The sequence below is a fragment of the Haemaphysalis longicornis genome, unplaced genomic scaffold, assembly GCF_048455015.1.
Source record: "Haemaphysalis longicornis isolate Haplotype H1 unplaced genomic scaffold, Haemaphysalis longicornis Haplotype H1 scaffold_9, whole genome shotgun sequence".
Lineage (NCBI taxonomy): Eukaryota > Metazoa > Arthropoda > Arachnida > Ixodida > Ixodidae > Haemaphysalis > Haemaphysalis longicornis.
In genome coordinates this window covers 95,238,130-95,265,990 of record NW_027526460.1, presented here as the reverse complement: position 1 = coordinate 95,265,990, position 27,861 = coordinate 95,238,130, and the positions used below count along the sequence as shown (strand labels likewise).

Below are 27,861 nucleotides of genomic sequence, written 5' to 3'. Positions count from 1 at the left end.
TAAAAATACATCCTTCAGCTCCTTCCTCCTTCCACTCGTCTTCATGATCGTGAAACCCGTAAATTCACTTTACTTTCCTATCGCCTCGCCCGTCAAGGCTACCCTTCTCCAGACCCGCACCTCACTCGCGCCCAAACCGTTCTTCTCCGCCACGCTCATACCCGCTCCCTCCCATCTCACCACATTCTACATCGCATTCGCAAGTGCTCCGGTCCCCCGACCTGCCCTTCTTGCGGTACTGGGACTGCCACCCCTCGAAGCTTCCCCCCTCCCTCTCCCGCATCACCTCGTGGGACACTTGGCTGGCTCCCCCGCCCGGAACAGACGTTCGGGCCGCCCAGCAGGCTCTCTGCCTTCATATCCAGAAGATCTCCAAGGACATTCTGGACTACTATGAAGACAGTGACGCCGCAGGATCCGTCGTTTAGCTGACCTGGACTTAGGTCGGTGACTGGGCAATAAATGTTTTCTCTCTCTCTCTCTCTCCAGCTCCGCTATGGTTCAAGCCGTGCGCGGCTTAGTGCAAGCTTCGTCATTATTTTTTTTTTTTCTGTAACCACACTTGCATGAAAGTCTCCGATAAAGTCGCGTAAACGTCAATAATGGACCTACATTATCAGTGCATGGCCCTTCTCGAAGGAGAAGAGAAAGAAAATTGCCGGCGAGGGGCGTGAGGGGTGCGAGCGGCTCGTGGGCACGCGGCGGCCACTTGGCTTCGCCCGAAATCGACGCGGACACGCCAGGTATGCGCTCGAAGCCCGGCCGCTGAGCCAGGCGAAGGGTGCATTTATGTTCACCTCGAACGCCGCTGACTCTCGGACCAAGCTGCTGCATTCGGCCATGAACGTGAGTGCCCCGATACCCGTCACCGCCGGCTGTGTCGGAGTGGCGGGATTCGCGCGTTTTAGCCGCGTTTTCGAAAGGGTCGCACCACACCGCGTGCGACTATGCGCAGTACCTAGCTATTGTAAGAAGTTGAGGCTTTGTTTTTATGCGCCCTGTGCAGACAGCGGGCCTAACCGCGCCAGTGTGTAAACGTTGTGGGGTATGATTTGAGTGATTATACCTACCCCCACTAATCAGTTCCCCGCTCAGCACTCTCGCTGTACTATCACAGACGCCCGCACGCCCAGCACCAATCAGTGTATAGCGATAACGGTGCCAGAGTATCATCGCGCTCCTACACTGCCAAGTTTCCGCCGCTGAGGTCATGTGACTTTTGGTGCCATTCGTACTGACGACGACGACGGTCACTTTTGACGTTTGATGATACATTTATGGCTTTCATGGCTGTGATGTTAACAGTCCGCGGTGTAGGGCAGTCCTCTATTAACAGCGAATTCTGTTTAGCGAATCGTAATTTTTCGTGTCCGCAGTTCGTGACCAAGAAATTGCCGAGCGCGCGCACGTGGCCGCGGGCCTCGCGGCGACCGCGCGGCAGTTAACAAAACCAAGAAAATGCTGAGCGCTCGTGTGCGCGTGCCTCGCGACGACCGCCCAGCGTCCCCTGCGCACGTTTGTCAAGCCAAGCATACCCACTTACGAAGATCGGTCATGATTGGTAAAAAAAAAAAAAAAAACCGTTCGCCGTGATCGTGGCAACACTTTTTCGGAACGATCGAGAAAGACAGGTCATAGCGTACGCCCCTCCAAGGTGATGTCCAATGATTATCACTTCAAAAAAAAAAAAATGAAGGAAGCTCACACTTATAGGCACGTTGCACCGGACAGAGGCCGCTGTGAGCACAGCACTTTTCCTACTAAAGTTGTCGGTAGCGCACGCTAGGGCATCGGTAAATGAGTGGCGATTCTTCGACCCATTATCAACCACTGCCTGCAGCATGCCGTGCCAACGGTCTATGGGGTTGACACCGAGACACAGTGTAAAGAAAGACGGCCGTGATGATGCATCGGTTCTATCCTGCCATTTGTATTATCTGCGATCTCACTGGTCGGCTACAATATCAACAGCTAACGACAGTCTGTGCCACTTAAACTGTTCGTTCTTCTTGGCCTTGTTATCATGACGTTACCTTAGATGCCTCCTTTGTGTGGGCGCCCGTGCGTGACTCGTGATAATCCCGGCTGTTGCTGCCAACACTTGCGTAATATGAATGCTACGAACCGAGCCCGTGATATGCGTGGCATCTTTCCTACAAGAAATGACCCCTCGAACCACCAGGATATAGAAAACGGCGCTGCTGGTGGCGAGGCAACCATCAGCGCAACGTGCCTATAGCAACAATGATTGAGTGTAGGTCGTTGCGGCAGCGAAGAAGCCGATCGACTGCAAGCGTGGACTTAAAAACCTTCGCGATGGTCGTGAAGGTTGCGTACAGCTTCGCTACCTTCAAGTCCTTACGCGTTAATGTGAGCTTCCTTCTTTTTTTTTTTTTTTTTGCTCCCCGTTGAAAGTGACTGAAAGCGTATGCGACTGTGCTGCAGGGCAAAGAAAGTGTAGAAACAAGTGCAGTGATCGAGTTATTAAAGGGACACTGAAGTGATATGTAAACATTGCGGGATTACTAGCGCAAATTGTAGTCCGGAGTCCCCAGGCCATGTTTCGACTACTCTAGGCGCGTTTACGCGATTTTATTTAGTAGAAAAACTAATTCGAAAACGCTGTCCTCCTCTCTTTACGCTCGCCCATTTTCTGTGGCGTTTTCGTGTGACGTCAGGAGGGGATGAGCTGGCAATTGGCTGCGCCGCTGCGCCACGGCTGCGCTACTGCACGGCTCCCCGGCCGACAGAGTCAGTCGGCCCAGCGTTTCGTCCGCCGGACGCCGGCGGGTCGTCGCAATCAAGGAGGTTAAAAAAAAATTGCTTGGTCGCAATTCGTTCGCTTAGTTGAAACGAAGCCAGGACACGTTTGTGAATGGAAGAATGTGCCTTTCTTTACTTGGTTTGTTTGTACACTGTATCTATATATCTCCAAGTCAAGGTCGCTTCACACAAGCGCTGCACATGCGACGCTTCGCTGACTGCTACGCCAGTAGGAAAATATAAGGCCTCTTGAAGGCGGGAGAAGAGTCAGCGAAGTCAATATAGGTACTAAGCAAATAAAATCAACTGATATTTTTACCGTACAGCGTAAAACTAGGGCGCGGGAAGCACTTTTTTGCGCTGGGCGAACAAGCACAGCGGTCAGCAGCACGACTACGCATCTGCGAACGCTTTTCCGTCTACGAAATGCAATTGCTAGACGTGAGCTACTGTGGAAACTCGGGCGACGCTTACTGCACGATCGCAGTACAACAAATAGTCACCTAAGCGGCTTGAAATGCCAAAACTAAATAAAAGTGTAAAACGGTTGTACAATATATACCCTATATTGACTCGTTATGGGCGGACGGGAACTCCGAGTGTTGGCATATGCCGACGACGTTGCCCTTATCTGCACAACAGCTGCCCAAGCCGGAGAAGTACTCCGACTGGCACATCAGTTCTGCGGTTTCTCCGGTGCAGAGCTCAACCTTGAAAAATCCGAGGGAGCCTGGTTGGGGTGCTGGGAAAGAAAGCCGCGCAAGTGCTTCAACATGCGGTGGTCGGACCGCGTAGAGATATATCTAGGGGTAAAGATCGGAGTGGGCCAGGCGGTGGCGCCTCGATGGAAATCAAAAGTTGACGCGGCCGAATGGAAGCTTCACCCCTGGAGGAACCGTAACATTTCCATTTACGCAAGGGCCCTCTTGTGCAACATGGTAGCCTACCCCGCAATTCTGTACGCAGCGCGCATTACCACCATCGATGCCGGCTCGATACAGAGGCTACACCGGTCGTGGGCAGTGTTCGTTTGGCGGTCGCAATACGAGCCCATGCGCCGTACCAATCTCTTCTGGAGCGTGGAGGGGGGTGGAATTGGACTGATAAACGCAGAACTCAAGCTCGTAGTCCAGCGCTTCCTTTTTTTCCGCGACCAGGTCGACCCGTTTCTTCAGGCGGCCATCCAAAGCCTAGGCTCCTTTCACTTGCGGCCGTGGCTTGCCACATCAGCGCCTGTCGATCATGGCTCTCGCATCACCGGGTTCTACAGGGAGATAGCCAGCGCGGTGGCTTCACTTCAGACGTGTTTTTCTTGGGAATACCTGCTCGCTGTGAAGCCGCGAAAGTTATACTGGGACCTAGTTGCTCAGACACTGCCACCACCCCTGTACCGTCAGCCACCGGTCCCTCAGGGTGGAGGCGATGTGCTCAAGCGGGTCAGGCAATCCCCCATCCCAGTCGGCACAAAAGATTTTTTCTTCCGTTTCCACGCGGCAGTGTTACCAGTCATGGCGCGTCAGCAGGAGCGGGGCTTCTTCCTCCCCTGGGGCGCCGGATGCCTCCTGTGTGGCAAACCGGAAACCGCAGAACACGCATTCCTTGACTGCAACACGGCGATGTATTTCTGGCACGAAATACAATCGTGCTTCAGAACGTCGTGGAACATCACTTGGCCGGGCCTCAAGTTCCTGTGCGTGGACACAGAGCACCCCGCTTTCCGTGATTGTGTCCTAGCCATCGGACTACACGCCCTCTGGAAAGCGAGGGTAGAAGCAGTGGAGTGCGCCCTCCGCCCACAACCCGCATGGCGACACTTTCTGCGGGAGGTCCAAGGGACGGTCAGCGCATTGGGCACATCTGACTGCGACCTGGAACTGCGAAGGAAGCTCGCCCGAGGCAGCCATGCGCTGAAGCGCTACAAAACAAATGAGGAAAGGCGCAGGCAGGGAAACGCCTAAGCCATTAAAAGAAAAAAAAAGGGGGGGGGGGGGGGGCTGGAGCGTTTAACGGGCCAGCGTATCTACGTTGACCAAGTCCCCTTGAGAAACAGGAGAGATAGCGCCGGCCAATAGAACGCACACAATTCCTTCAGCCTTTGTTTTTGTAGAGCCTGTGTTGCTGTTCTCATTGTCCTTGTATTTTTGTTTTCGTGTCTCTGCGCCCTTTTTATTTTTATTTTTTTATTTTTTTTTCTACTATTGGTTTCACGTTCGTTGTCATCCTACCCCCCAAACATGTAACCGACACATCCACTGTTAGAGCTGCTCCGGAACCGTGTGTAACACTCGGCATGACGTGTATATTTATGTGTAAATAAAGTTATTGTTTCAAAAAAAAAAAAAAAAAAGCAAGGCATTCGCGTCCCGCGCCGTGGCTTAGCTGTCTGGGGCGCTAGGAATTCACCGCAAATTTTTTGCGAGTCATGAGTTCGAATCCCCGCGGGTACGTGATTTTTTTTTTTTGTAAGTTAACTTTTTTGTTTTCCGCCGATGTTTTCTATATTGAGTTCACCTTTTTTGGGGCCGCAACCTTCATGGCTACACGAACTAGTTCACAAAACGCGCGCAGGCTGGCACTGGCGCGCTAGCGAGTTCTCGTTGGCGTGCTGTTGCCATAAGCACCGACTGCTTGCAGGCAGTGGGCACAGGCCAGAATGAACAGACCCTTGGCCTGGTGCGAACACGCTTCTTACGATACAGGCATGAGGGAGGCAAGCTCCAAATATGGGGGAAAAGCGCATGACATTTGGGCGTCTGCGGGTACGCGGAGGGCGTTCATGCACTGCGTAGGTCTCGGCTAGTGAATGCTACGACTACAAGCCGTCCTGGGAGGCTTATCTCGTGCATTTTACAGCCGAAAACATGGCAGAAGCGCGGTACGATGATTACTGAGATATTGAGAATGCCCATCCAACCATAGCCTCCTTTATAACGGCTTGTGCCTGCTCAGTGCCAGAAATTCCGCCGTTCTCTCTGGTGGCGCCCTAATCCCAGGTTGTCCTGTGTTGGCGAGGGCACAGTAAACATTTGTCTACACACCTGGCAACAATGAGTGGTTTAAAAACAAGTTGTCAAGGCCCTTTGCAAACAAAAAATACGGGTTGTATAAAGGTGACTCTGGCTCTGAAATTCACGAGGCCAGAAATAAAACCATCTAGCTAGGGTGACGCTAGAACTTAACAGTGTAATTATAAAAGAGATGATCTTTCTCGGGCTATCTTTTTCGTTCGTAAATAATTTAATGCAAAAAATTTTCTGCGTTTCCTTCGATTCGGCCAGAAATGTTACGGGTGAGTTTACTAGTGGGTTTGTGACCCACTGGGAATCGATCGGTTATTCGGTATGTGATTGGTGAGGTAAGAATGAATGTACCTGGGAGAAGTAGCGAGAGAAACAAGCTAAGTACATGCTGAATGTTTATCCTAAGCGTATATAGGGGCTCTCAAATACTGACCATCGCCTTGAGCTAAAGCTTGAAGTCGTCATTCTTTGCGCAGCAGCCAGGCATTGCCGATTACCGCGTCGTCAATATATCTACTACATGCGCGATGGCAACATTTCCTGGAGCAGCAGCGACGGAGAAATAAGCAATGGATGGAGGAGGGTGGGCGCGTACCTTTTCGGGGACCCTAAAAAGTATTAGCCGCAGAACAAGACTTAATGGACTCGTAAGTAAAAAAAGAGAGCTCAACTGTTTCGACTTCTTGAAACAAAATTTAATTAGTATGACTCAATTATCACTAAACATCGAATCTAGAATCATTATTTTTCACTTATCAACTTTTCATTTATCAGCGGGAGAAAAGTTAAGTGGCTCTTATCGCAGTGACAACCATTAGGTCATGCATACATTTTCTTGGGAAACTGCCGTAGCGAACCAAAAAGGGCGAGCATGCAGGCAGAAACAGTACACTGAACGCAGTTTAGTAGGTTTGCGACGCCACCCATAAAGCTTTGGTCTTTAATACTGGCTCATGAAGTTCAAGCTCGCCGTTTTGCGGACTTTTGTAACTGGAAGACGCCTTCGTGTAGCAGACGACGCCGAGGTGCGTTTCAGTTCACGTCGGCCTGAAACAGTAGTTCGCATCGGCATGGCCATCGAAAAACCTGGGAACTTGGCGCCCCCACAGTGAACGGGCTGCTGCATAGGGTTTTGGGGCGATAGAGCAGGCACAGTAGGTTATATAGGAGGCTATGATCCAACAAAGCCATTGGTTATGTTTCACAGAACCGAAACCGAAACCGAAACTTGTGTGATTGCTAACCTTGGGCATCGTCCAATCACGGCGCCCCTCCTCCCAACGTCACAGCCTTAGTTGGTGCGGCCGCCGCAAACCGCGCATGGTAGTTTTTCTTCTTTCGCGCTTTGTAAAATAATTACCGATTTGTCAACCGGATAAACGATGAAAAGTGTGCTAATTTGAGCCAGTCTACGCAGTGCAAGCAAAAACGGGAGCTTGACAAATTCACTTCAGTGTCCCTTTAACTTTAAAAAAAACAGGAGAAAAAAAGTACAAAGTGCCGTTAATTGAATGTGGAGTTGCGTATCGGTGCCACGCGTGTAGCATTGCTCTTTTTCCAAAAGTGACGTTGCTTAATTAACGTGCGTTATGCCCTCGTGTAAAATGGGAAAGATCGAACGAATATTCCATCACAAATAGATCGCTGCAAGCGCTTCTGCGTTCCACGCAGAACTCTCAAACCGACACGTCATGCGTCTTAGCTGCGCAATAAACAGGCAACTTTTTCTGCACTTCGGGTATCGAACCTCACGATCCGAATAGAAGAGCCTTTTGTAGCTGTCGTTACGATGCTGCGACACAACAGAGAGCAGAGTGCAAAACTCGTGAGCAAATTATCCCCCCCCCCCCCCTTTCAAATTCCAAGATATTGGAGATTGAGCTCAGGGCTACACCACCGCGCGACACAAGCGCAGGCACCGAAATAATTCGACATGTAAGCTTAGTGATTTCCATTTATACCGATTTAAACTAGTTAGTTTAGTAATTTCGAGGATTGCGAGAAAGCTTAGGGAACTCTTATAATCGCTCTTTGTCAGAACCAGTTGCTCCTTTCGTCTTTTGTAATACGTGTTAAAACACAACCGAATTCGTATGCACCGATTTAGAAAACAATGTCCCATTCGTGGCAAGCAGTGCGCAAAAGATAGTGTTTCTCTAGCGGCCATATGTCTGTATGTGGTCTCTAGATTTTGTTTTCCCGCCCTTCAAACGAATCCTTAACGTATCTTTGCCGTACGACCACTTAATTCCGTCGGGTCCGGGTTACCCAGGAGGTTCTGTAGAACAAGTTAAGCCGTGCGAAGGAAGCGCGCAACGGACGCGAAGCTGCACCAGGTCTATCTAAAAACTCACGAGGAGCATTTAAGAATAAAAGGGAAAAGAAACGCCTCTATCATGAAGCACGGAGCACTATGGGGATATAACAAATATGAAGTAGTAAGAGGAATCTGGAAGGGTGTAATGGTACCGGCACTCACCTTTTCGAACGCAGTAGTGTGGGTCAAATCAGCTATTAAATCATGGCTAGAACTAAATCAGAGGGCGGTTGGTCGATCGGAATTAGGAGTACACAGTAAAACAAGAAATGAGAGAGAGAGAGAGAGAGAGAGAGAGAGAGAGAGAGAGAGAGAGAGAGAGAGAGAGAGAGAGAGAGAGAGAGAGAGAGAAGCACAGAGCAAAATGTTTTGGAGAACCACTTAGAAATATTAATGACCAGATATGGGCGGCCAGAGTGTTACGGCATCTTTACATGAAAAGCGGGGACACATAGAACCACAAGGCTCAGGACAAAGTATATGAAACTTGGAAGCGCAGGGGAAACGACCAAGACAATAAAAAATGAAGTAAAAGAATCAGAGACGACCTGGAAAAAGAGGATGGACGCAAAGAAATCCTTAGATATCTACACGATGTAAAAGTTCTTTGATAATACGAAAGGGAGTGCATTGCTTTTTGAAGCCCGGGCGGGTTGCTTGCAGACAGAAACGCTTACCCGCGAGCCGGTACAGAAAGAAACTGTGCGCAGGTTGCGGCAGGGAGCCAGAAACCATCCGACGTATTGCAACGGAGTGCAAACGTCCTCGGTGAGGGACACATCCAGCTTCTGGAAGTCCTCCTTCAAGGATAACGAAAAAATTACACCATCTTCCCGTCGGGAACCCTGATGAGGATGCGAAGCTTCATGGGGATTCCGTGTGGTTCCATTGTGTTGCCGTTATGTTGAGTGATCTGGTGTTTAGTAGCGCCAGAGGGAATTCCGCGTCCGGGTCCACACCGTGGCAAAGGCACGCAAGTAATGTTGTGTAACGGTGAGTAGGCGGTGGTTCCCGAGGCGCCGAAACTCGTCCGTCATGTTCTTGTTGATGTTGTCGTCTCTGTGGTAGAATCGGTAGTCTCCGTCAGCGTTGGTGAGGTAAAGGTTGTTGACGTTGGTGCACCGGCTGAGAGCAACGTACACGTCCTTCTCTTCGCAGCTTTGTCTTCTTCTCCTTCTTCTTCTTCAGCGGTTCCCCTACGGGAAGATAACGACGGTGGTTGAACGCGAAGCTATTTCGTGATGTATTCTTTGGTTGGCCAATCCCTAGTGGCATCCTGCCACAATCATCATCAGAGGCGCTGCGGATGGGGCACGGACGCGGGACATCCCCCGAGCAAGAGATGCTTCGCATCTAAAAGGGAATTGGACAGCAATAGAGGCTAGTAAAAGGAGGTTAGAATGTTGGTGGGAAAAGAGCAGAGAACAAAGAAGTCAGACTAGCACAAAAATTCTGTGAAGGTTTTTTTTTTCTTTTTTGCGAGGTGATTGTACAGTGGCGCCACGACTAAGGTCGCTGTGCAACGCCTCGCCGTTTCAAAGCGGAAGCCGCTGAGCATCGTCATAACCATCATCATCAAGCATCATCAGACGTCGTCGTTTCCGGTTGGTTGTCATGACGTCATTTCCGCCTGGTAAGCCCGAGGACCACGGCAGCTGCAGGTGTCCATAGAAAACCGCTGAATGAGGCTAGTAACGCTGTCGCGTTAAAACACACCATACCGTGTTGTTCTACCATTTACGAAGCCGGGCGAGGAGGGAGATGACCCGTCGCTTTTTCTGATGGGAAAAGGTACGGTGACATTAATTTTTCTCTCGACGTTACTGATACGCGGATGGGGGAATAATGCACATGGGTGTTTGCACGTGTATCAAAAACGTGTCATTATAACCCGTCATCTCACCACTTCCTTCAGAATGACTGAGCCTGGGGTATCCGTGTTTGAAAGAGCTGTGTATTCACGACCCGTCTCCTTATGGAGGTGAAAAACGAAAACGCCTGTGTGTCGACATATAGGCGCTCGTTAAAAATAGTCAGGTTGTCTGAATTAAACCATATAACCCTCCAACACGGCTTGCTTCATAGCCCAGTGTAACTTCGGTGCAAAAAAACCCCCATTTTCTTCGAACGGCCAGTCTCCGCAGCGGCGAATAGATGGACGGATAATGTTTTGAATGCGCATTAGGACCGCAGTCATTGAAGTCCCATCGACTGGACCACTTCCATTAAGGTGCGTACACCTCTAGGTGATGGCTGTTTCCCTTGCGGTGTGACCACCGCAGGAGGACCCACCGAGCCCCGGCTGCTCATACTACAGTAGCGGCCGCGCGCCGCCTCCGAGGTCGGTGGTGCTCCAGCGGGCCCACAACCCGCGGCAGCGGAAGGCCGTGGCCAGCGACGCCTTCCCAGAGACCGAGATCATGTTCCCGCTCCTGCCAGAGAGCCGGCTGGACGCGTGGAGCGCCGGGGGCCCCGCGGACAGCCCTCCCGGGACGCCCACCCCGGGACGCCCCTCGGCCAACAGCCGCTTGCTGGCCGCCAGCACGGTCCGACTTGCCAGCAGCTCGGCTGCACGCAACAGGTACACGACTGGACGCGAACGGCGGGGAAGATCGCAAAAAAAAAATAAGAAACTGTAGTTAATTCCTCTGTCAAAGGAATCGTAAAACACGAAAGTGAAATGTGCAGCGAAATCTGCAGCTGAGCATGATTTGCGGTTTAACGGCTGTCTTGTGGGTGTGCTTGGCGAGCGACGTCCTGCTGTCGGGGCGCTTCGGCAAAGGTGCACTGGCGTAATTTCCGTGACGGATATGACGTCAGTGAAATCTTTGTGTATCGCGGGGTAAAACACTGTCGTGTTAAAACATAAAACCAGAAAACGAACAACCCTAAGTATAACGAACTCTTTAGTACTAAAGGTTGCTTCCCCACAAGAAGACCCTGTATGCAGGGGTGCACCCTTTACAGGCCATTTGCTTCGTTGTACTGGCGTCATTTCCGTGACAGGTATGACGTCAGCGAAATATTGGTGTATCCGGGAAGAAAAAATTCTCGTGTTAAAAAAACAACTCAGGAATAGAATGGCAAGGCAAGCATCTTTATGACCATAGCCGGAAGCAGAGATTGATACGGAAGGAATTTATTCCCTAGCTGACGAGGAACATCAACAGCATCATCACCCACTACTTAGAAGTGTGGCTTGCGAGTTAATCGGGACACCGGCGCTCACAACAGTCATCGTCAACAAACCAACGCTATCAGAAACTTATTTTAATGTGCGCGTCATATCTTGACGAAACAGAGCAGGTTTTTGTGGCGTCGATTTTTGTGGGCCTATTTTGACATGGGAAGCGTATTGTCACGTATAGTCAAAAGTGGCGCAAGGTCCTTGTAGTAATTACAGTTTATTGGGGTGAACTTTGCTTCGAAGTAAACAAGATTAACGGAACGAAATCCAAACAGGCAGTGAAGAAAGTGACCGAGCACAGTCGAGCGTCGGCAAATCGAATGCCACGGCGTTTGGTGGGAGCGCTGTATTTTCCAGAAACATTTAATCAGATTGACAGCCTTGCCGATCAAACAAAAACGGTTTTGGTGAGCGACGAACGGATTGCGCTCTTTCCCTTTCAAACGAGATCCCCGAGCGGGGCCTTCCGGCGTTAGGCCGTGCTAAGCACGGATAACACAATCTTGTGCGGCCAGCCGGTAACAACAGAACAGGAACAGAATAATGGATCACGAAACATAGATCACACCATTACCCCCCCCCCCCCCCCCAATCCAAATCCTCCCTTGAGGAGTGCATCGTCGTGATGGTAAAAAAATGTCGAGGTACAAAAGTCTTATCTAGCGTAATTTAATTTGAAGCAGACTACACGGATGACTCCATGCATGCCGCGTGCGTCATCGTGATGTTTCCAGTCACCGTCGAAAACAACCTCGTAGACAAGTTGATCAACACGTCGTTTAATACTTTATGGTCTGAAATGTCGCGGCAGTTGCTCCTCGCGTTGGTGTTGCCGGTGTGGGGTCGAAGCCCACACCCAATCACAATGAATGGCAGTGATGATACTCGGAGTATGGGCGAAGAAAGTTGTAGAATCGGTAGCCCACCAGCTGGTAGTTCCTCGTATACGGTGTCAGTAAGATGGCAGGCTCCTCCGCGCTATAGGGGCCCTCCTACGTCGACGTTGGAATCGTCGTGTTCTGGGTGATGCAGTACGGCGTCGAGCATCGTAGTGTCGTGCATTTCTGTAGTTTTCGCAAATTTCTTATAACTTTCGTAAATTTCCGCCCCTAGTCTCAGGACGTCGCTGGACGGGGGATCACGTATGGGAAGCCAGCGGCTGAGCGCTACACGTGACACTAGGCCTGCCAGGAGCGTTTCGAGCGGCTTCTTCAAGAAGATCTTCCGAGGCACGCCGCCGAAGTACTCGGTGCGTTGTAGAAATCAATCAATCAATCAATCAATCAATCAATCAATCAATCAATCAATCAATCAATCAATCAATCAATCAATCAATCAATCAATCAATCAATCAATCAATCAATCAATCAATCAAACAATCAATCAATCAATCAATCAAACAATCAATCAATCAATCAATCAAATCGATCAATCAGTTAATCAAATTTATCGCTTTTGTTCACATACAGGCGCCCCCTCAACCTAAGGACACGCCCCCCGAGCTGAGCTTCAGCGAAGTGATGATGCGCTACCACGAGCAGTCTCCAGAATCCGGCAACTCCTTGGGCTCAGGCACCAAGAAGACGATCTCCGAACGCAAGACTATGCCCGAGGTCGTTCCGGCCGCGCCCCCTCCAGCCCACAGGTGGGCTAGACGCTCGTTTTCTTTTTCTTGTGGGCCTCTTGGGAAGGAAACAGGGAAATATTTTTTTCTGAAAACACGCGGAGTAAGTGGTTGGAATTAGTTATTCTGTGGTTTGGTAAACGTTAAGAGGGATTACGCGTGTTCTGCGTCCACCATGGACTCAAACCTTCTAAGGCTGACTGCTCCCATAAAAACGACATCAGCAGCATGAACGCACAGCGAACCACCAATTAGGTTTACATTTTATAGCGCCAACATTCCCCAGCATGCCATCTTAACGGGCATTACCGAGTTCCGCGGCCCGGAAGTTTTCTTTGCCAACAGCCGCAACGTTTGCAGCTATAAAACTACTCCAAGTTAGGTGATCCAATCACTTCCTTACAAAGGAAGCGACACACCCTGGATACCAGTGGGACTTTATATTCGCATCACATTGTTGACTCAAGTGGTACCAAAATAATAGACGGTGGTACCACATAACTGAAGTGGGTCGCTTGTGATCACAAGGCTGTCTTTTTTTTCTCTCATTTTTTTCGTTTGCAGGAAGAAGCGCTTTACAGCTCATGACCGAAAGGTTGGTCGGAAATTTATATTCTCTATAGGTGTGCTTCGCAAAATTTACACTGCTTGCATCCCTAACAATTCCAGAAATCGTTCTCCTAATATCTGCGTTATATAATAAACAGCGAAGCTTATGGTACAACGATAAGCGCAGATTTACAAAAAATCGGTTGCTTCAGTCGGCAGCCTATAGTCTGATAAGCACGACTCAAAAGTCATATCGATCGCTTAGTAGTGAGCCAGATTCAAAGCCTACAACTCTCGCAGTAACTTCGTCGTCACTGCATGACAAGGCATGCTTTTCATGGGGCACTGGATGTTGCGTTCGGGTGAACGTCTTCACAAAGCGCCGGAGCAGAAGCAGAAAGACGGTGTGTTTTACCCTCTTTACTCGACACAGCGGGCTCGAAAGAGGCGTCTTGGCAAGCACGCGGGATATTCTGCATCCGGCGTCATGTGCCTGCCTCGGCTTGGAGCCCAGCCGAGGGAGGCACATGGTGTACTACACTCTCTTCCACTTACGCTCGAATTCAGGATGGGGTCACGTGTGGCGTTTGATATTGCTCGTCGGCACATGTCGCTGTAGTGTCAGGTGCGAGCATTTGGCATCGGACAAAGTAAACAAACCTTACGGGAATTGCAGTTTGGTAACAGAGCAGGCTTAACGCATCGCAGCTACTTCTGGCGTATGAAGCGCGCCGTAGCGGACGGCTACGGAATTTAGATTGATTTATTGATTGTAGGGTTTAACGCGCCGACGCAACGCAGGCGATGAGGCGCGCCGTAGTGGAGGGCTCCGGATTAATTTCGACCACCTGGGGATCTTTAACGTGCGCCGAAATCTCGTACACACGGGCGTTTTTGCTTCTCTCCTTCACCAGAAAAGCGGCCACCGCGGCCCGCGGGAATCGGACCCGCGTCCTCGTGCCCAGCAGCACAACGCCTTAGCCACTGAGCCACCGCGGCGGGTACGGAATTTAGACCACCTAGGAATTATTTAACATATTATATATGCACGGACGTTCTCGAATTTCGCCGCCTACAGAAGTACAGCCTCCACGAACAGGCATCGAACCCACGACCTCATGCTCACAAGAGAGCCTTCACGACACGCTCCTCATCACGATGTGTCATAGTTTTGCTATGATGCATTGGGCGAGTTAAACTTTGAACATGGGTGGCAATGATCCTGAAAGGCGAACTTTCTTGGCGACGAGTATTATGATCAATAATTTAGCGACCGTGCTTGCGCCGGGTGGTTCGAGCTTTATTAAGTGCGGAGCAATTTAGTGGCCGTGCCGGCTCGTCATCGTAGTTCGTCCGGGGCCACTGTATGCAGCCACCGCAGTTACGCCGCGTCACGCACGCAAACACAAGCTTCGAAAGGATCACCGCATCCCCTGGTCGGGATCGAACCTGGGTCCCTCGCGCTACGGAGCCGATGTCAGTTCCATTGCGGTACTCATATGCACGGTACTCGTACACACGGTACTCATATATACATGGTACTCATATACACGGTACTCGTACACACGCTACTCATATATACACGGTACTCATATGCACAAAGTGTTGGTGGCGATTTTCGCGCTGCGCCATTGCCACGGAGGCTGCCGTTGCTAGGCCGCAATTAAGTACGCAATACTACAAAATAAAAAAACACTAGAGATTAACGCATTAATTACCCCGAATTAATGAAAACTCAATCCAGTGTCTCTTTATAGGCCTTTTCAGGGGCTTCAGAGCCCTGTCTTGACTACCTTCGGTGTCAACGCCAGGCTGATACTGCTTTAATTTCTTGTCTAGGAGTGGCATACATGGGTATACACATGGTCGCACGCAAGAGATTTCGCCCTCGCATCGCAGATGGTGTACGTGAAGATCCTGCAGGACGCGCTGAACAACCAGGACTCGTGCCCCAACAGCGCGCTGATGGTGACGCCGGACGCGGACAGCGGCTGGTTCCTGGTCTCCTTCCACGTCTGGGTGCGCCACGACCACCAGCCGCTAAAGGACGTCGTGGCGGCCAAGCGCTTCCCCAAGCCGGGCGCCACCTACTTCGTGCACGGCGGAACGGGCACCCTCTGATCGTGCGTGGACGCACCGTGCTCCCCTAGCTCCGCCGACGAATTTGCGAACACGCTGATTTGGAAACGCCGGCTCGACCGCTGTCGGCAGCGCTATGAAAAGATGAATAAATGGTGTACATGGCAAGGTCAGACGTAATTGGCTGAATGCAGTATATAAAGTGCTGGCGTTGAAAGTGGCAGGGTAACTTGGTAGGGTAAGAACTTTGATGGGTAACCATGAACTGAGCAAGGGGGTTGAAGAAATTTTGGCACTGACGTTGAAAAGCTGTGCCAGTTACTTTGACACCAGCTGCTTTGCGCTGCCGAAAAGCTCAACGGCAAAAACTAGAAAGAAGCCACTTTACCGAGAGAACTGATTCCTTTTGTTCAAAAACAGTACATCGGCACTATGTATAGGGGAAACGACAGGCTGGTAAAGCATGTTGCCGAACGGTGGCGCAAGGGTCACGTTGCAGGAGGTGCAAGAGCTAAATCTTAAAAGGAGCGTCAAAGTTACCTGGCAGGACGCCTCGAGGCGATTTCTTTGGTTAATCTGTTTCGGGCACGCGTGATATAGCTGGGGGGGGGGGGGGGGGGGGGAATGTGATAGGAAGTGTGAAACGAATCACGGCGCTCGTAATTTTCGTGACAGCTGCTTTAGGAAGCTCGCCGCGGACGTTACTAGTTTTAGGTCCGCCTACATTTGTTCCACTTTTTTTTTCTGTCCTCACTGATGTATTAACTGGTGAGTCATGCTTCCGCCAAGAATAACCTTCCCGTCTTTGTGCGTTTTATTAAATAAAAATATGGTTGCTTCTTGCGTCGGAGACATTCTTGATAACTCTAAAAGGGGGCTGCCTGTAATGTTCGACAAGGTTACCCCTGGTTAATCGAATATGAAAATAGCGGCTGCGGATTACGCTCCAATGCAAATTTTGAGCGCAGCATTTGAGATTGTATTTTCGATGTCTGGTAAAGAATGAGAGATGCGCACACGCGGCGGTGCCGCTGACCCTTTCTGCTCGGGCAGCACTTTTGGCAGTAGCAGATGAAGCACTACCGCGCGTTTCACAGCATCGCCACCGATGGTGCCGACATTCGGAATTCCTGCCTGCCCCAGCGTACGCCGCTATTGAAGCAAAAACGTGGTGGAACCGATGGCTAAATTTCCTTTAAAAAACCAATAGGTTTCCTCATAGACCGGTTAGTCGACCGAGAAGCTCTGATGAAATCTCTGGACACACGGCACCTGCGTAAAACCGGGCTTCTATTGTGTCAAAACGGTTACTTGAACATCACGAAAAAAAGAATGGTTCTAAACACGACAATACGCGCATCGATCATGAAGAGGAGGTTTATCTCATAAACCATGCATCGGTGTACATTTAGATCGTTCGTGGATGCGCTTACTTAGTGCGCGAAAAAACGCCGCATGGGTTCGTTATTCGCTTGCGATTTGGGGGTTTGAAGGTAAAGACGATCGACCGGACGCACTTTCAGCGAAGGTTGGACGCACTTTTGGCTTTCGAGCTTCTCTCAACTTTATGAAGGCAGGGTAAAGTTTTTCTCCCCCCTCTTCTTCACGCACCCCTGTACTCTACTCCCTCCCTCCCTCCCTCCCCTCCCTCCCTCCCTCCCTCCCTCCCTCCCTCCCTCCCTCCCTCTCTCCCTCCCTCCTCCCCCCCCCCCCCCCCTCTCTCTCTCTCTCTCTCTCTCTCTCTCTCTCTCTCTCTCTCTCTCTCTCTCTCTCTCTCTCTCTCTCTCTCTCTCTCTCTCTCTCTCTCTCTCTCTCTCTCTCTCTCTCTCTCTCTCTCTCTCTCTCTCTCTCCTCCACTCTTGCCGGTTGGTCACGCCGACGCCGCCACGGGCGATGGCGACATCGCCCAAGCCAGGAACAGGGGCCAAAAGAGATGCGCATGCGCTCTAAAATCAAAGGTCCTCGCTCTGTAGCTTGAACCGGGGAGGCGAAGCTTGAGCGATGCATTCGCGCAAAGCTTACCCGCGTGGACAGGTCGCTAGTTTTCGTTGTCTCAAATACAAAATGCGTATGGTACGACTAGCAGTGGATTATTAAAGCGAAGCTTCTTCAGGGTCGTCACTGATGCCGTTGTACGCCAATGCGCCCTGCAGGAAATCCAAATTTCTCTGACGATGATGATGAATGATCGTGGGTGCAGGGAAAGAAGAAAACGCTTCCCGTGGCCGGATTCGAACCTGGGTCCCTCCCTGCGTTACGAAGCCGGCGCCAGTCAGTACATTATCTCTATGCCGGCGTCTCTCCTATTGCTCCATTCCGACGTGGTCGAAGCAAACGCCAGGAAGAAGTTACCGATTCGCGCCTTACACCCGAAACCCAGACGTTAGGCCCACTGAGTGCACACCCCAGAGTTGCAGTGGGTATTTTAGAAAAGTGGTGCTATACTTCCAGGGGAGCACATAGTCGCAGTGTGGGACTGGCCAACCAAACAACCCATCACCCGAAAGCTTCGCGTTCAACCGTCGTCATCGTCAGACGGAGGGGTGCATGGTTTTTCCCCCGTCCGTCCATGGCCTGAGTGCTCTTTATGAGCAACTACAGTAAACATCAGTGTTCATTACGAATAAAAAGATCATTTTCAAACTGTCATTAACCGCATATTGAACGCAGTAAGACTAAGGATACTTTTTATGCTTACATGCTATTCTGGCGGCCGGCGGTGATGAAATGTTCTTCAAAGTAGCCGCATTGTAATGAGTTACGACTTTCCTATAAACTGCCCGCACCGCTGCAATTTTTATCTAATGCGCCAGTCTGTACCAATGTCATCCATCAGTAATTTGAAACCGCGCTACTACTGGCTCGCACGCAACAGCAGATTTAGAAATATACTCATCGCTTTAGGCGCCTCGCTTGCAGAACTTTCCTCGACCAGGGCATACGCAGCTGTTGAAGTTTTGAATGTGGCGCCAATGCTGTGCCCGTAGCGCCACGTGATGAGTGAGGGACCAGCTTCATCGTCCTCTCGCACGGGCCGTTGTGGAGTGCCGAGTAGGAACAGCGGTCGGCACACAAGCAGGCTTCGTAAATTAAACGCGGTCTTTCAAATGCATTGCCCATTTTTAATTATCAGAAAGCTGCCCAATTTGGGTTACCCACTTCTGCGTGAAATGCGTCTAAGGTTTCCTTAGAACTCAATAGGTTAAAGGGATGTTCACACGGTGTGACAGGGGATTGTTTTGATTGGTGTCGGGACAATACAGCACATTCGACAAAACGGCGAAGCGTCAAAACAGCCCGCCGCAAGCATAACGGTCTCAATATTAGAGTTGCTTCATGGCGGCCGTCTTGTATGGCAGCGGTCGGTCTTGACTTACCCAACCGGCCAAACCGGATGGGTAAAAAGTCAAGGGTCAAAGCCATTTAATAGTGACTCTGGCTCTTTTCCACCCACTGAATAGCCAAAGTCTGTTAGTTAATTTTTGATAATGACCAATTGGCTAGTCACATATCGGAACCGGATTGGCCGGTTGGGTAAAAGTCAGGAGCGACCGCTCCCATACAAGACGGCCGCCTTGAAGCAACTCAATATAGATAGGGTTGTTCGTTTTCGGGTTTTATATATATTTTTGAAATCGGTGAGTAAAAATCGGGTGCTTTTTTTGAACTGATAACCGGGGAGAAATCGGGGTTTTTTTTTTTACACCCTTCCGAAAATCGGGTTTTTTAGAATTAAATCTACAGACGTACTAAGTAATACCCTCAATTTATTTTAGACGGTATCACGAGCTTCTTAACTCTAACGCGTTAAAATTGGTGTTTATTTCAAGCTAATAATAGAGGGGACACCAGAGTTTCCAAGAAAATGCTCTCCGAAATAAGTCATTTGTTTGGAAATGAGTCAATGATGACAGTGAAGAGCATTGATAACTTCTCAAAAATGAAACATTTTATTCACGAAAAGCTGGTCATCGATTGTTCCCTCATTCCTGCTTACGTATGCGTTATTGCGATCTGCTTGCGCAACTTGTCGGTCTACAATCGAGGCCTGTCTAACCGCTGAACGTTTCTCAACTGCAAGAAAATGCTCTCTAAAACACAGCTCCCTTTAGCTAGGCCGAACAATGTAAGTGCAGCGTTTGCTAACCTGAGGTTTTGAGCGGTAGAGTCATGCCAATACTCAATGAACCCGCCGCGGTGGCTCAGTGGCTAAGGCGTTGAGCTGCTGAGCACGAGGTCGTGGGTTCGATTCCCAGCCGTGGCGGCCGCTTTTCTGATGGAGGCGAAAAGCAAAAACGCCCGTGTGTACGAGATTTCGGCGCACGTTAAAGATCCCCAGGTGGTCAAAGTTAATCCGGAGTCCTCCACTACGGCGCGCCTCATCGCCTGCGCTGCGTCGGCGCGTTAAACCCTACAATCAATCAAATCAATCAATACTCAATGAGATCGGAAGCTGTGTTCCAGGCTCCAGCAAGTACTGGTTGAGAACGGCGGACCGTCAGCGCATGATTGTGTACATCGCTACTTCGAAAAGGTCCATTCGGGAAGAAATCGGGTTTAACCCGATCTCCTGAGTCATGTTCGGGGTGTAAGAATCGGATAAAATCGGGTTCTACCAGAAAACGAACAGCTCTAAATATAGGCCGTTATACTTGCGGCGTGCTGTTTTGACGTTTCGCCGTTTAGCTGCTGTGCTGTTTTGTCGCATGCTGTATTGTCGGTGCTGTTATATCTCGGGCTTTTTTGTCGCGCGGTTTGGGCGGTACAGTTAAAATCGAAACAGACTGCTCCATCTTGCAAGTGAGCTGGCTTATTTGCTTTTACCCAACCGGCCAAACCGCTTCACACACGTTCAAAATGTAAATAATTGCTCCTTGAATAAAAGCATGCTGTTTTGTAGCTGTGCTAATTTGGCGCTGTGCCCTCCTGCAGCGTATTGCATTGACGCCGTGCTTGTTCGTCGCGTGCTGGCATGAAGGTACGATGACCATTCTGTGAAGATAACGACGCTATTTCGTCCGGGGTTCGTAGTGGTGACGGAGATTTCACACCCGAAAAATAACCATTATCAGTGTATTTATGTTCACTGTAAGGCGACTTTTCCCTACACTTCGAACCGCCCCTATCACGCTCTGTCCGAACCCATTCTTTGCCACGAATGTTCTTGTCTCATCTTTCCATCGAGCTATCTGTCGTCATCTGCCTCTACCCCGTCTACGTGGTGCCATTCGGTTTGCTTCGCTTGTCTTTAAATTTTGCGACAATATTATGAAATGTTCAAGGTCTCGTGGCTGTCTGCACAAGCCTTCCAATTCCCTCGGAAATTCTTTTGCTACTGGTGTTGCTGTAGTGGAAAGAACAACTACACAGTTTCTTTCGGTATTTTTCAGCTACTGGTGTTGCTGTAGTGGACAGAAACACTACATACTTTCTTTCGGTGAGGCACCCATTTTCTGGCCAACCCCCATGAGTGGGTATGAGCCATCTTACTGGTACCACACCACCACCACCTCGGCCCTAGCACGCGGGCCGTACTACTGCAGAAGTCTGGGCCAAGCAATGTCAAGCGGTGTGCGGTGCCGTTCACAAACACTTATCGGTACCCCACTGCGTTTCGCATGCTATACAAGAATTACTAAAATCCCCCAAGTGAATTGTCGTATAGTGCGTAAGCAATATAGCCAGGGGCTCATCTATGAAAGTAACCTCCACGTATGTTTGCCTTAGAGGTCCTTGGCCCAAGGGGCTTCTATTAAATGAGCGCCTTTTATTAAATATCCTATATATGGGCCTATTGTGCGAATACACGACATGAACAGACGGGCGAACAAACTTTCGGGAAAGTTGCTAAACAATGCTCGGGCATTAAAACACGAGTTAGCCGCGCACACGAGTGCCGGTCTCGTGTTCGCCTATAATCGCCGCGGCAAAGGTCAGCGCGATAGCGCAGGCCGCGTAGGCAGCGCACGCTGCTTGCGCGCACGCTGGCCCTCTAGATAAGCTGTCGCGATGTGGCCTTACGATTGAGCGGGCCACCGCGTATATACCTCTATAACGTCTGCTGGCGCTATCAAGCCCTGTCAGTTGCACATTGTTTGTCGGTCCGGCGGGGACTGGAGCCGCGTATACGATGCCACCACTGCGGCGATCCTCTTCACGCCGAGATGCCTCTCACACCTCCGCTCTTTCGCACGTCGCGTCATCGTAGACGACGGGAGGCAGAAGCCACGTCCTTCTACTAAAGTGTCCGATGCAGCGAGACGTGAACGGAGTCGGGCCGCAGCCCGCCGTCGCCGAAGGCCTGCTGGCCGACAAGGCCGACCACGGCGACGGCCGCGAGGACTGCGCGACCGAAGACACGTTCGACTGTGCCCTCGGCAAGTTCCGAATGCCCGTCTTCCAGCGACTCGTCACTCCCAAGTGCTTCCTCCTGCTGTTTTGCATCCTGGGCATACTCCAGGGTGCGTACAGGACTTACTTCATCGGCGTCCAGTCGACAGTCGAGCGCCGCTTCGCCATCCCGTCGAAGGCCATGGGACTCGTGCTGACGGCCGAAAACATCAGCCCCGTGTTAGCCGTCATAGCCGGCTACTACGGCGGCGGCGAGAGCTACAACCAGCCCCTGTGGCTCGTGTTCGGCATGCTGTCCGTGGTTGTGAGCTGCGGGCTCTGCGTGCTGCCACACTTCGTGTTCGGTCACGGCTTGCCGCTGTCGCGGCTAGCGTCTCAAGGGGAATCGACGCTGCAGCCCGGCGGTGCGCTGTGCGGACAATTCGGTGCGGCCGAGGACTGCTTGTCCAATGTTAACCTCGAAGGCGACATCACCATCTTCATCATGTTCATTGCTAACCTGCTTAACGGCTTTGGTTCGGCCACCTTCTACGTCATCGGAATGTCCTTCATGGACGACAACGTCAGGAAGAAGAATTCTCCGATGTACTTTGGTGAGCTGCCGTTATTGTCCACATTTCGAAAGAGTGTGGCCGCAGTTAGACGCAAATAGACACATACGAGACGTAACGTTGTGCCAGTTGGCACGTGCGGGATGACGTCTGCGGCTCTTTATAGCTCTGGATGTCTAATCTGAGTTATGTTTACGCATCTTTGTCGGCGGAAGTCAGCTGGTCCCGACACATGGTGCCATTGGAACTTTTACGACATGGCCCCTGCTTGCAGAGGTTTATTTTACCATCTTAGTTGTTACTTTACAGCGGAGTAGAGATAGAGGTAAGAATGAATGTAAAGATATCCGCGGTGCTATCGGGGGCCACGGTTTTTGCACCGTTGCCGCTGGAGAGCAGCAACAATGATGGACCGTAAAAAAAGTTGAATGGTCTGCACTTATAATATTATGTATGTATGTATGTATGTATGTATGTATGTATGTATGTATGTATGTATGTATGTATGTATGTATGTATGTATGTATGTATGTATGTATGTATGTATGCGCATGTATGTAAGACAGAAATAAGAGTTGGCAGTCAAGAAAGCCTCGGAAAGCAAAGGGGAGGATGTGGTAGGTCATTGAAACAGATAAAGAATTCGGAAAGAAAGAAAGAGAAAGTGGAGAAAAATTCCCGCCAGGTGGGATCCGAACCCACGACCGGTACGACCCACGATCTCACCAGACCGGTATTCTGGAGGTCGTGGGTTCGGATCCCACCTGGCGGGCATTTTCTCTCCACTTTCTTTCTTTCCAAATTCTTTATCTGTTTCAATGACCTACCACATCCTCCCCTTTGCTTTCCGAAGCTTTCTTGACTGCCAACTCTTATTTCTGTCTTATTTTCAACGAGCCCCTCATTTCCTATTCTGATTCGCTGTATGTATGTATGTATGTATGTATGTATGCATGTATGCATGTATGTATGTATGTATGTATGTATGTATGTATGTATGTATGTATGTATGTATGTATGTATGTATGTATGTATGTAGAATGAGGGGAACAGTATTAATAACATACAATAATGCATCCATCTGAGCTCTGCATCCCTCTCTAAAAGCAGAACGTTCGTGGTACAGGATGGCTCACACAGCCAGTTTGGCGGTATACGCTTACATAAAACTTATTGCAGTTCATTAACCTGGCTTTTATTGAGTACAGCAAGACAAGCTTCACATGCACAGAGTTTATAGCCACTGCTAAATTGCGGCAATGCTTACAAAGGCCCGTAGTACTGGGTGGAACACTCCGCTACCTTTCCGCTACGAGCGGGTCGAGTTTGGATTGAGAAGCATGGTAACCCGTTGGTCTGTTCTCTCCACTCCAGTACGGTTTATTCAAGCAAACCTTGTTGGTTAATGCAGAGAGAGGGATAAAGTAAGAAGGGTGTGGTGAGGGAATGAAAATTGCGCTCCACTCAATGTGAAAGCTGTCGGAAGAGCAGAGCAGTGATTCGTCATAATGGGCTGCAGCAGCGTTATCCGCTCACTGCTACCACCACATGCAATTCAAATTTCCCGCCTTCGCAGTGCTCGCGCGCCCCTTCCTGAAACTGTGCCAACGGGAGTTCTGTTCTCTTTGTGCTTTTCTCCCCGCACGTGCCGGCGTTGCACTGCCACATTTTGCGTTTAGTAAAAACCAACCCAACGAGTGGTCCTAACTAAATGAATGCGGGCGCTGTCGGTTAATTACGTATAGTTTTCCTCAAATGTACCTATAGTTTTCTTTGCGGTAAACAACGGGAAGATGTATGACAAGGGCCAGCGTTTCATGAGTTTCGAACGCTTATGACTATAAGAATCGCTTGGCTTTCGAAACCTCTGGGGTACGCCGCGAACAACAGCGTTACCCCGGGACGCCACCTTGGTGCTCTATATACTTGGGTCGAGCGAGGGAGCTAGGAAGACAAGGCGACCGCCTAAAGTGCTCCGCACCTAATATACGTACGTAATTAATAGGCAGCACCCGCATTCATTTTTTAGTGGTGCACATATGGCTTTGGCCGTCGCCTGGCAATCGCACAAACAAATTCCTATAGCGTAACAGCAGAGCTGGGGTAGAGATTGGCTGGTAAATCGCTACCACTTCGTCTTATTTCTATATAGTCTACATTAATCATTCTAAACGTTGCGTCAAAACGTGCATCACTGTCATTGAATAAAGCAGTCTTCAGAATGAACCTCAATTCCATTTTATCCTCATGTTTTCTTTAAGGCTATCTCTGAAGGAATATTTATGGGGGCTAATAAAAGGCAATAAAAAACGTTCAAATAGGTCAAACCTAAAGTTTTTTTATTAAACTATTTTCTTGCCTTGATTAACGTGAAACATAGAAATGCCGGTTTTTGGCGTTATAATTTCTTTATTTGCAGTGCCCACTGGAGTAAAAAGCTTAATATTATTCCCAAATATTTATACCTGTCATCCCGGTCGATTATTAAATTTTCCAAGGTGCATACTGTTGTCTCTTTTTTACCATCAGAGTAGAAAAGGATAAATATAGATTAGTGTGTGCTGTAGCTAAAGTGCATTTGCTTTTAGTGCGTTCCGTAAAGGGACAGAACTTCGCTAAGTGAAAACTGTGAGATGAAGAATGCGGCATTACCTGCATGCTAGAGAGTTTTAGCAGTCCGTATGCTCCGGCCGTTCCGTTCGTTACGTTGCTACCGGGTTTACCGGGACCCGACTGCGCATGCGCCATTTGTTCCGTACGCGGCCGGCGTCTCTCCCGGCGCTCTGCTTCCGTGTTACCGTATCCGGAGCCCGCAACAGGCCTCCTGCGCTGCCCAGGGGGCGCTGCGCAAGCGGCTTCCGGGCCGTACTTCCGGGTAGTACAGAGCTGCTCGGGTCCCATAGGATCCCGTGTTGACAGAAGCAAAATGAGCTCGACGCTCCCGATTATTTTGCGACGTGGTCACCAGCTCATCCCCGACGCGTCCGATATATTTCAGCGATCAACTTGGCATTAGGGGAAAAAACTTAGCAGCGCTAAACACGTTTACAGCGCCGACGGAAGTGCCGGGACCGTGACGGCGTCTGCTACTCGCAGGTTCACCGATCGATGGTCGTACGAAGGGAAATCTTAAGTGAAATTTCTAGTTTAAACGAATAGTCTAGGTGACAAAGACTTCTCAAAAACAGACGATCAAAAAAGAAGAGTGACGCAATCGGAGATGATCGCGCTTTAAAAAGCCAGCGAGTCCGGCGGACCGCAGGCTCGCCTGCTGCGGTGCGCCGCTCTTCTGTGTACCCGCACAGTATGCGTGCACTTTCATTAAACAGTGCTCGTTTGCGTCGCCGTTACGAGCACATGGTGCAGCGTTAGCTTGCCGTTTTGTTGCGTGTGTCAGTGACAAAATGCCGCCACCATCAGAAGCGTGAAATCTGTTTTGCGATTCCGAAATTAGTGGCCGTAAAACAAAGTGGTCGGGCGAACTAAGAGGCCGCTCGCTTTCCTATGTTTGCTCTCACTGTACTTAATTACACTCTTATACATTCCCAGTTCTCACTTAATAGCCTAGAATGAGAGTCAGCAACGGCCGAGTTCCATGCAGCCGACACGGCGGAGGGCTGGACGGCAAATAGGGGGGGGGGGGGGGGGAGGAGGAGGAGGAGGGGGGCTTTGAATGCAAAGAGAAAAAGTTCAGCGAATTTCTAATAATACTTGACAATAATCTGGCGAAGTGTGGAGATGGGGGGGGGGGGGGACAATTCACCTGGAGGACGCCAATTCTCTGTTCTTGTCTCACTGTCTGATGCATTTGAAGTCAAAACTGGCGTGTGGCGTTCAGATTCGACGACCCCTGCACTAGAAAACCAACACAGTCAGTGATGATCGTATGTAAATATTCGGGGCCCCGCGCCGTGTATGAGGCTGTTTTATGTGATGTTATAGAAGTACACATCTCTGCAGGCAGCGGGCGTGTGATTTGGTGCATGTTTTGCGTCCTTTAATAGCGCTTAATTTGTTTATTTAGCGCTATTGCCCCACCTACTCGCCAGTATACATGTACCCTGCCGTTCGTAAATCGTGCGGCGTAAACCGTTACGCAAGAATCATTTAGTTTGCGAAAATACGAAACAAAATTTCCAATCGTTTCAAAGGCGGTGCCAGGCCAGCAGTGTCAGCTGAGTCGGCTGCGCAATTCATGCGTTCGCTTGCATGCTCCCGCTGAAGCAACCTTTTGCAGTTACCTCAGGATACAGGATGAGCAGCGCTCCGTGTTTATGCTACTTGTGAACTTTCCTTTGTCGAACGCACGCAAGAAGAAAAAACTGTAACTCTCGTCAAACAGTTAAACCACCCGACCTGGCGATACTGTCCCACGCCGCGACCACCGCGACAGCTCGCTCAAAAGAAAGCCGACAAATCGGCTTCTTTTAGCGGATATTATTTTGTTTAGCCTCTGCAACTACTTTAAGGGCTATTTCATACAGTATGCAGTCATTTAAACTCGCCACAAAGCGCCACAACCAACTTTCACTCTGGCTTGTAATTGAAAACACATGGAGGGGGGCGAGGGTCGTCTGCTTTTGTACTACCCAGAGGCGTCTGCCGCTAGGGGCGCTGCATGTCGCCAAAACTCCAGCGCAGGAGGAAACCAAAACTTTTCACCACACTATCATCCCCTTTCTCGCATGTGAAACTATTTGAGCTACAACTGCCGTTTGAGCGATCGGTGACCGAGACATCTGCGTAGCCTGTTTCGATGCTTCCGCGCAGGTATCGCCATCTCTCGGCCGCTCGGCGCACCGCGCGCCGTGGCATCCACGGACAATAAGCATAGGCTTGCATCGCGGCAGATATGTGATCGCCGCTTTTAAAATAAGCCCTGAGAACAATCCCTAGCACAATTTTTCACCACACTAACACCTACTTTCTCGCAGGTGGTACTTCGTTTTAGGGATCAGATTGATTCGGAAGAGCAGCGACAAGCGGTTGCTACCGTGGTCTGCGCCCGTTCGAGCCGCTGAGTGTGCCGAGCTGGCAGGCGCGACCGGCGTGTGCGCGGACTGTTTCCGATGCAGAAAACGCTTCACGATTGCCTGCTTTATCGATTTCTTGCGTACAAACGCGTGGAATCTACAAATTCAGCTCAGCGATCGTCGTAGTTGACCATGGAGCAAAAACAGTGGGCGGAGCGGCGCCGACGAGGCGCACACCCGCATCGGGCCATGTGTCTCAAATTCACGCGTACGACTAGTCGTGGTGACAGTCGTAACGATCACTCGCATACGAATCGCGTGTACCAATCGTACAGGTGTCTAGCGCTTCAATCGGGCAAGGCCAAGGCCATTCCTCCACGTGAACGGCGCGCGACCATGTCGTCACTCGAGCTTGCGAAGTAGCGGATGAGCGCCAGAGTTTATAGT

At 50.1% G+C, this 27,861-nt stretch overlaps 2 protein-coding genes across 2 annotated transcripts in view; both read left to right on the top strand.

Moving 5' to 3' along the window:
* Positions 1 to 653: 653 nt before the first annotated feature.
* LOC144153656 (uncharacterized) lies at positions 654 to 16,127 on the top strand. The gene is made up of 6 exons (XM_077685318.1): positions 654 to 846; positions 10,383 to 10,681; positions 12,401 to 12,536; positions 12,757 to 12,932; positions 13,476 to 13,506; positions 15,360 to 16,127. Exons 1-6 carry the CDS (start codon positions 790 to 792, stop codon positions 15,579 to 15,581), a joined length of 921 nt encoding a protein of 306 aa, XP_077541444.1. The 5' UTR covers positions 654 to 789; the 3' UTR covers positions 15,582 to 16,127.
* Positions 16,128 to 21,520: 5,393 nt separating this feature from the next.
* Positions 21,521 to 27,861, top strand: part of LOC144151348 (solute carrier organic anion transporter family member 74D-like) — a 65,039-nt gene continuing 58,698 nt past the window's right edge. The window contains exon 1 of the mRNA XM_077682364.1: positions 21,521 to 22,483. Within this exon, the coding sequence (XP_077538490.1) occupies positions 21,790 to 22,483 (694 nt within the window). The 5' untranslated portion in view covers positions 21,521 to 21,789. The remainder of the gene's footprint in view (positions 22,484 to 27,861) is intronic.

Excerpts from the sequence above, each read along its gene's own strand:
- LOC144153656 (XM_077685318.1), top strand. The coding sequence starts at position 790 with ATGTTCACCTCGAACGCCGCTGACTCTCGGACCAAGCTGCTGCATTCG. Across the intron at positions 10,682-12,400 it reads AGCTCGGCTGCACGCAACAG|TCTCAGGACGTCGCTGGACG; the intron begins GTACACGACTGG and ends TTCCGCCCCTAG. Across the intron at positions 12,537-12,756 it reads GCACGCCGCCGAAGTACTCG|GCGCCCCCTCAACCTAAGGA; the intron begins GTGCGTTGTAGA and ends GTTCACATACAG.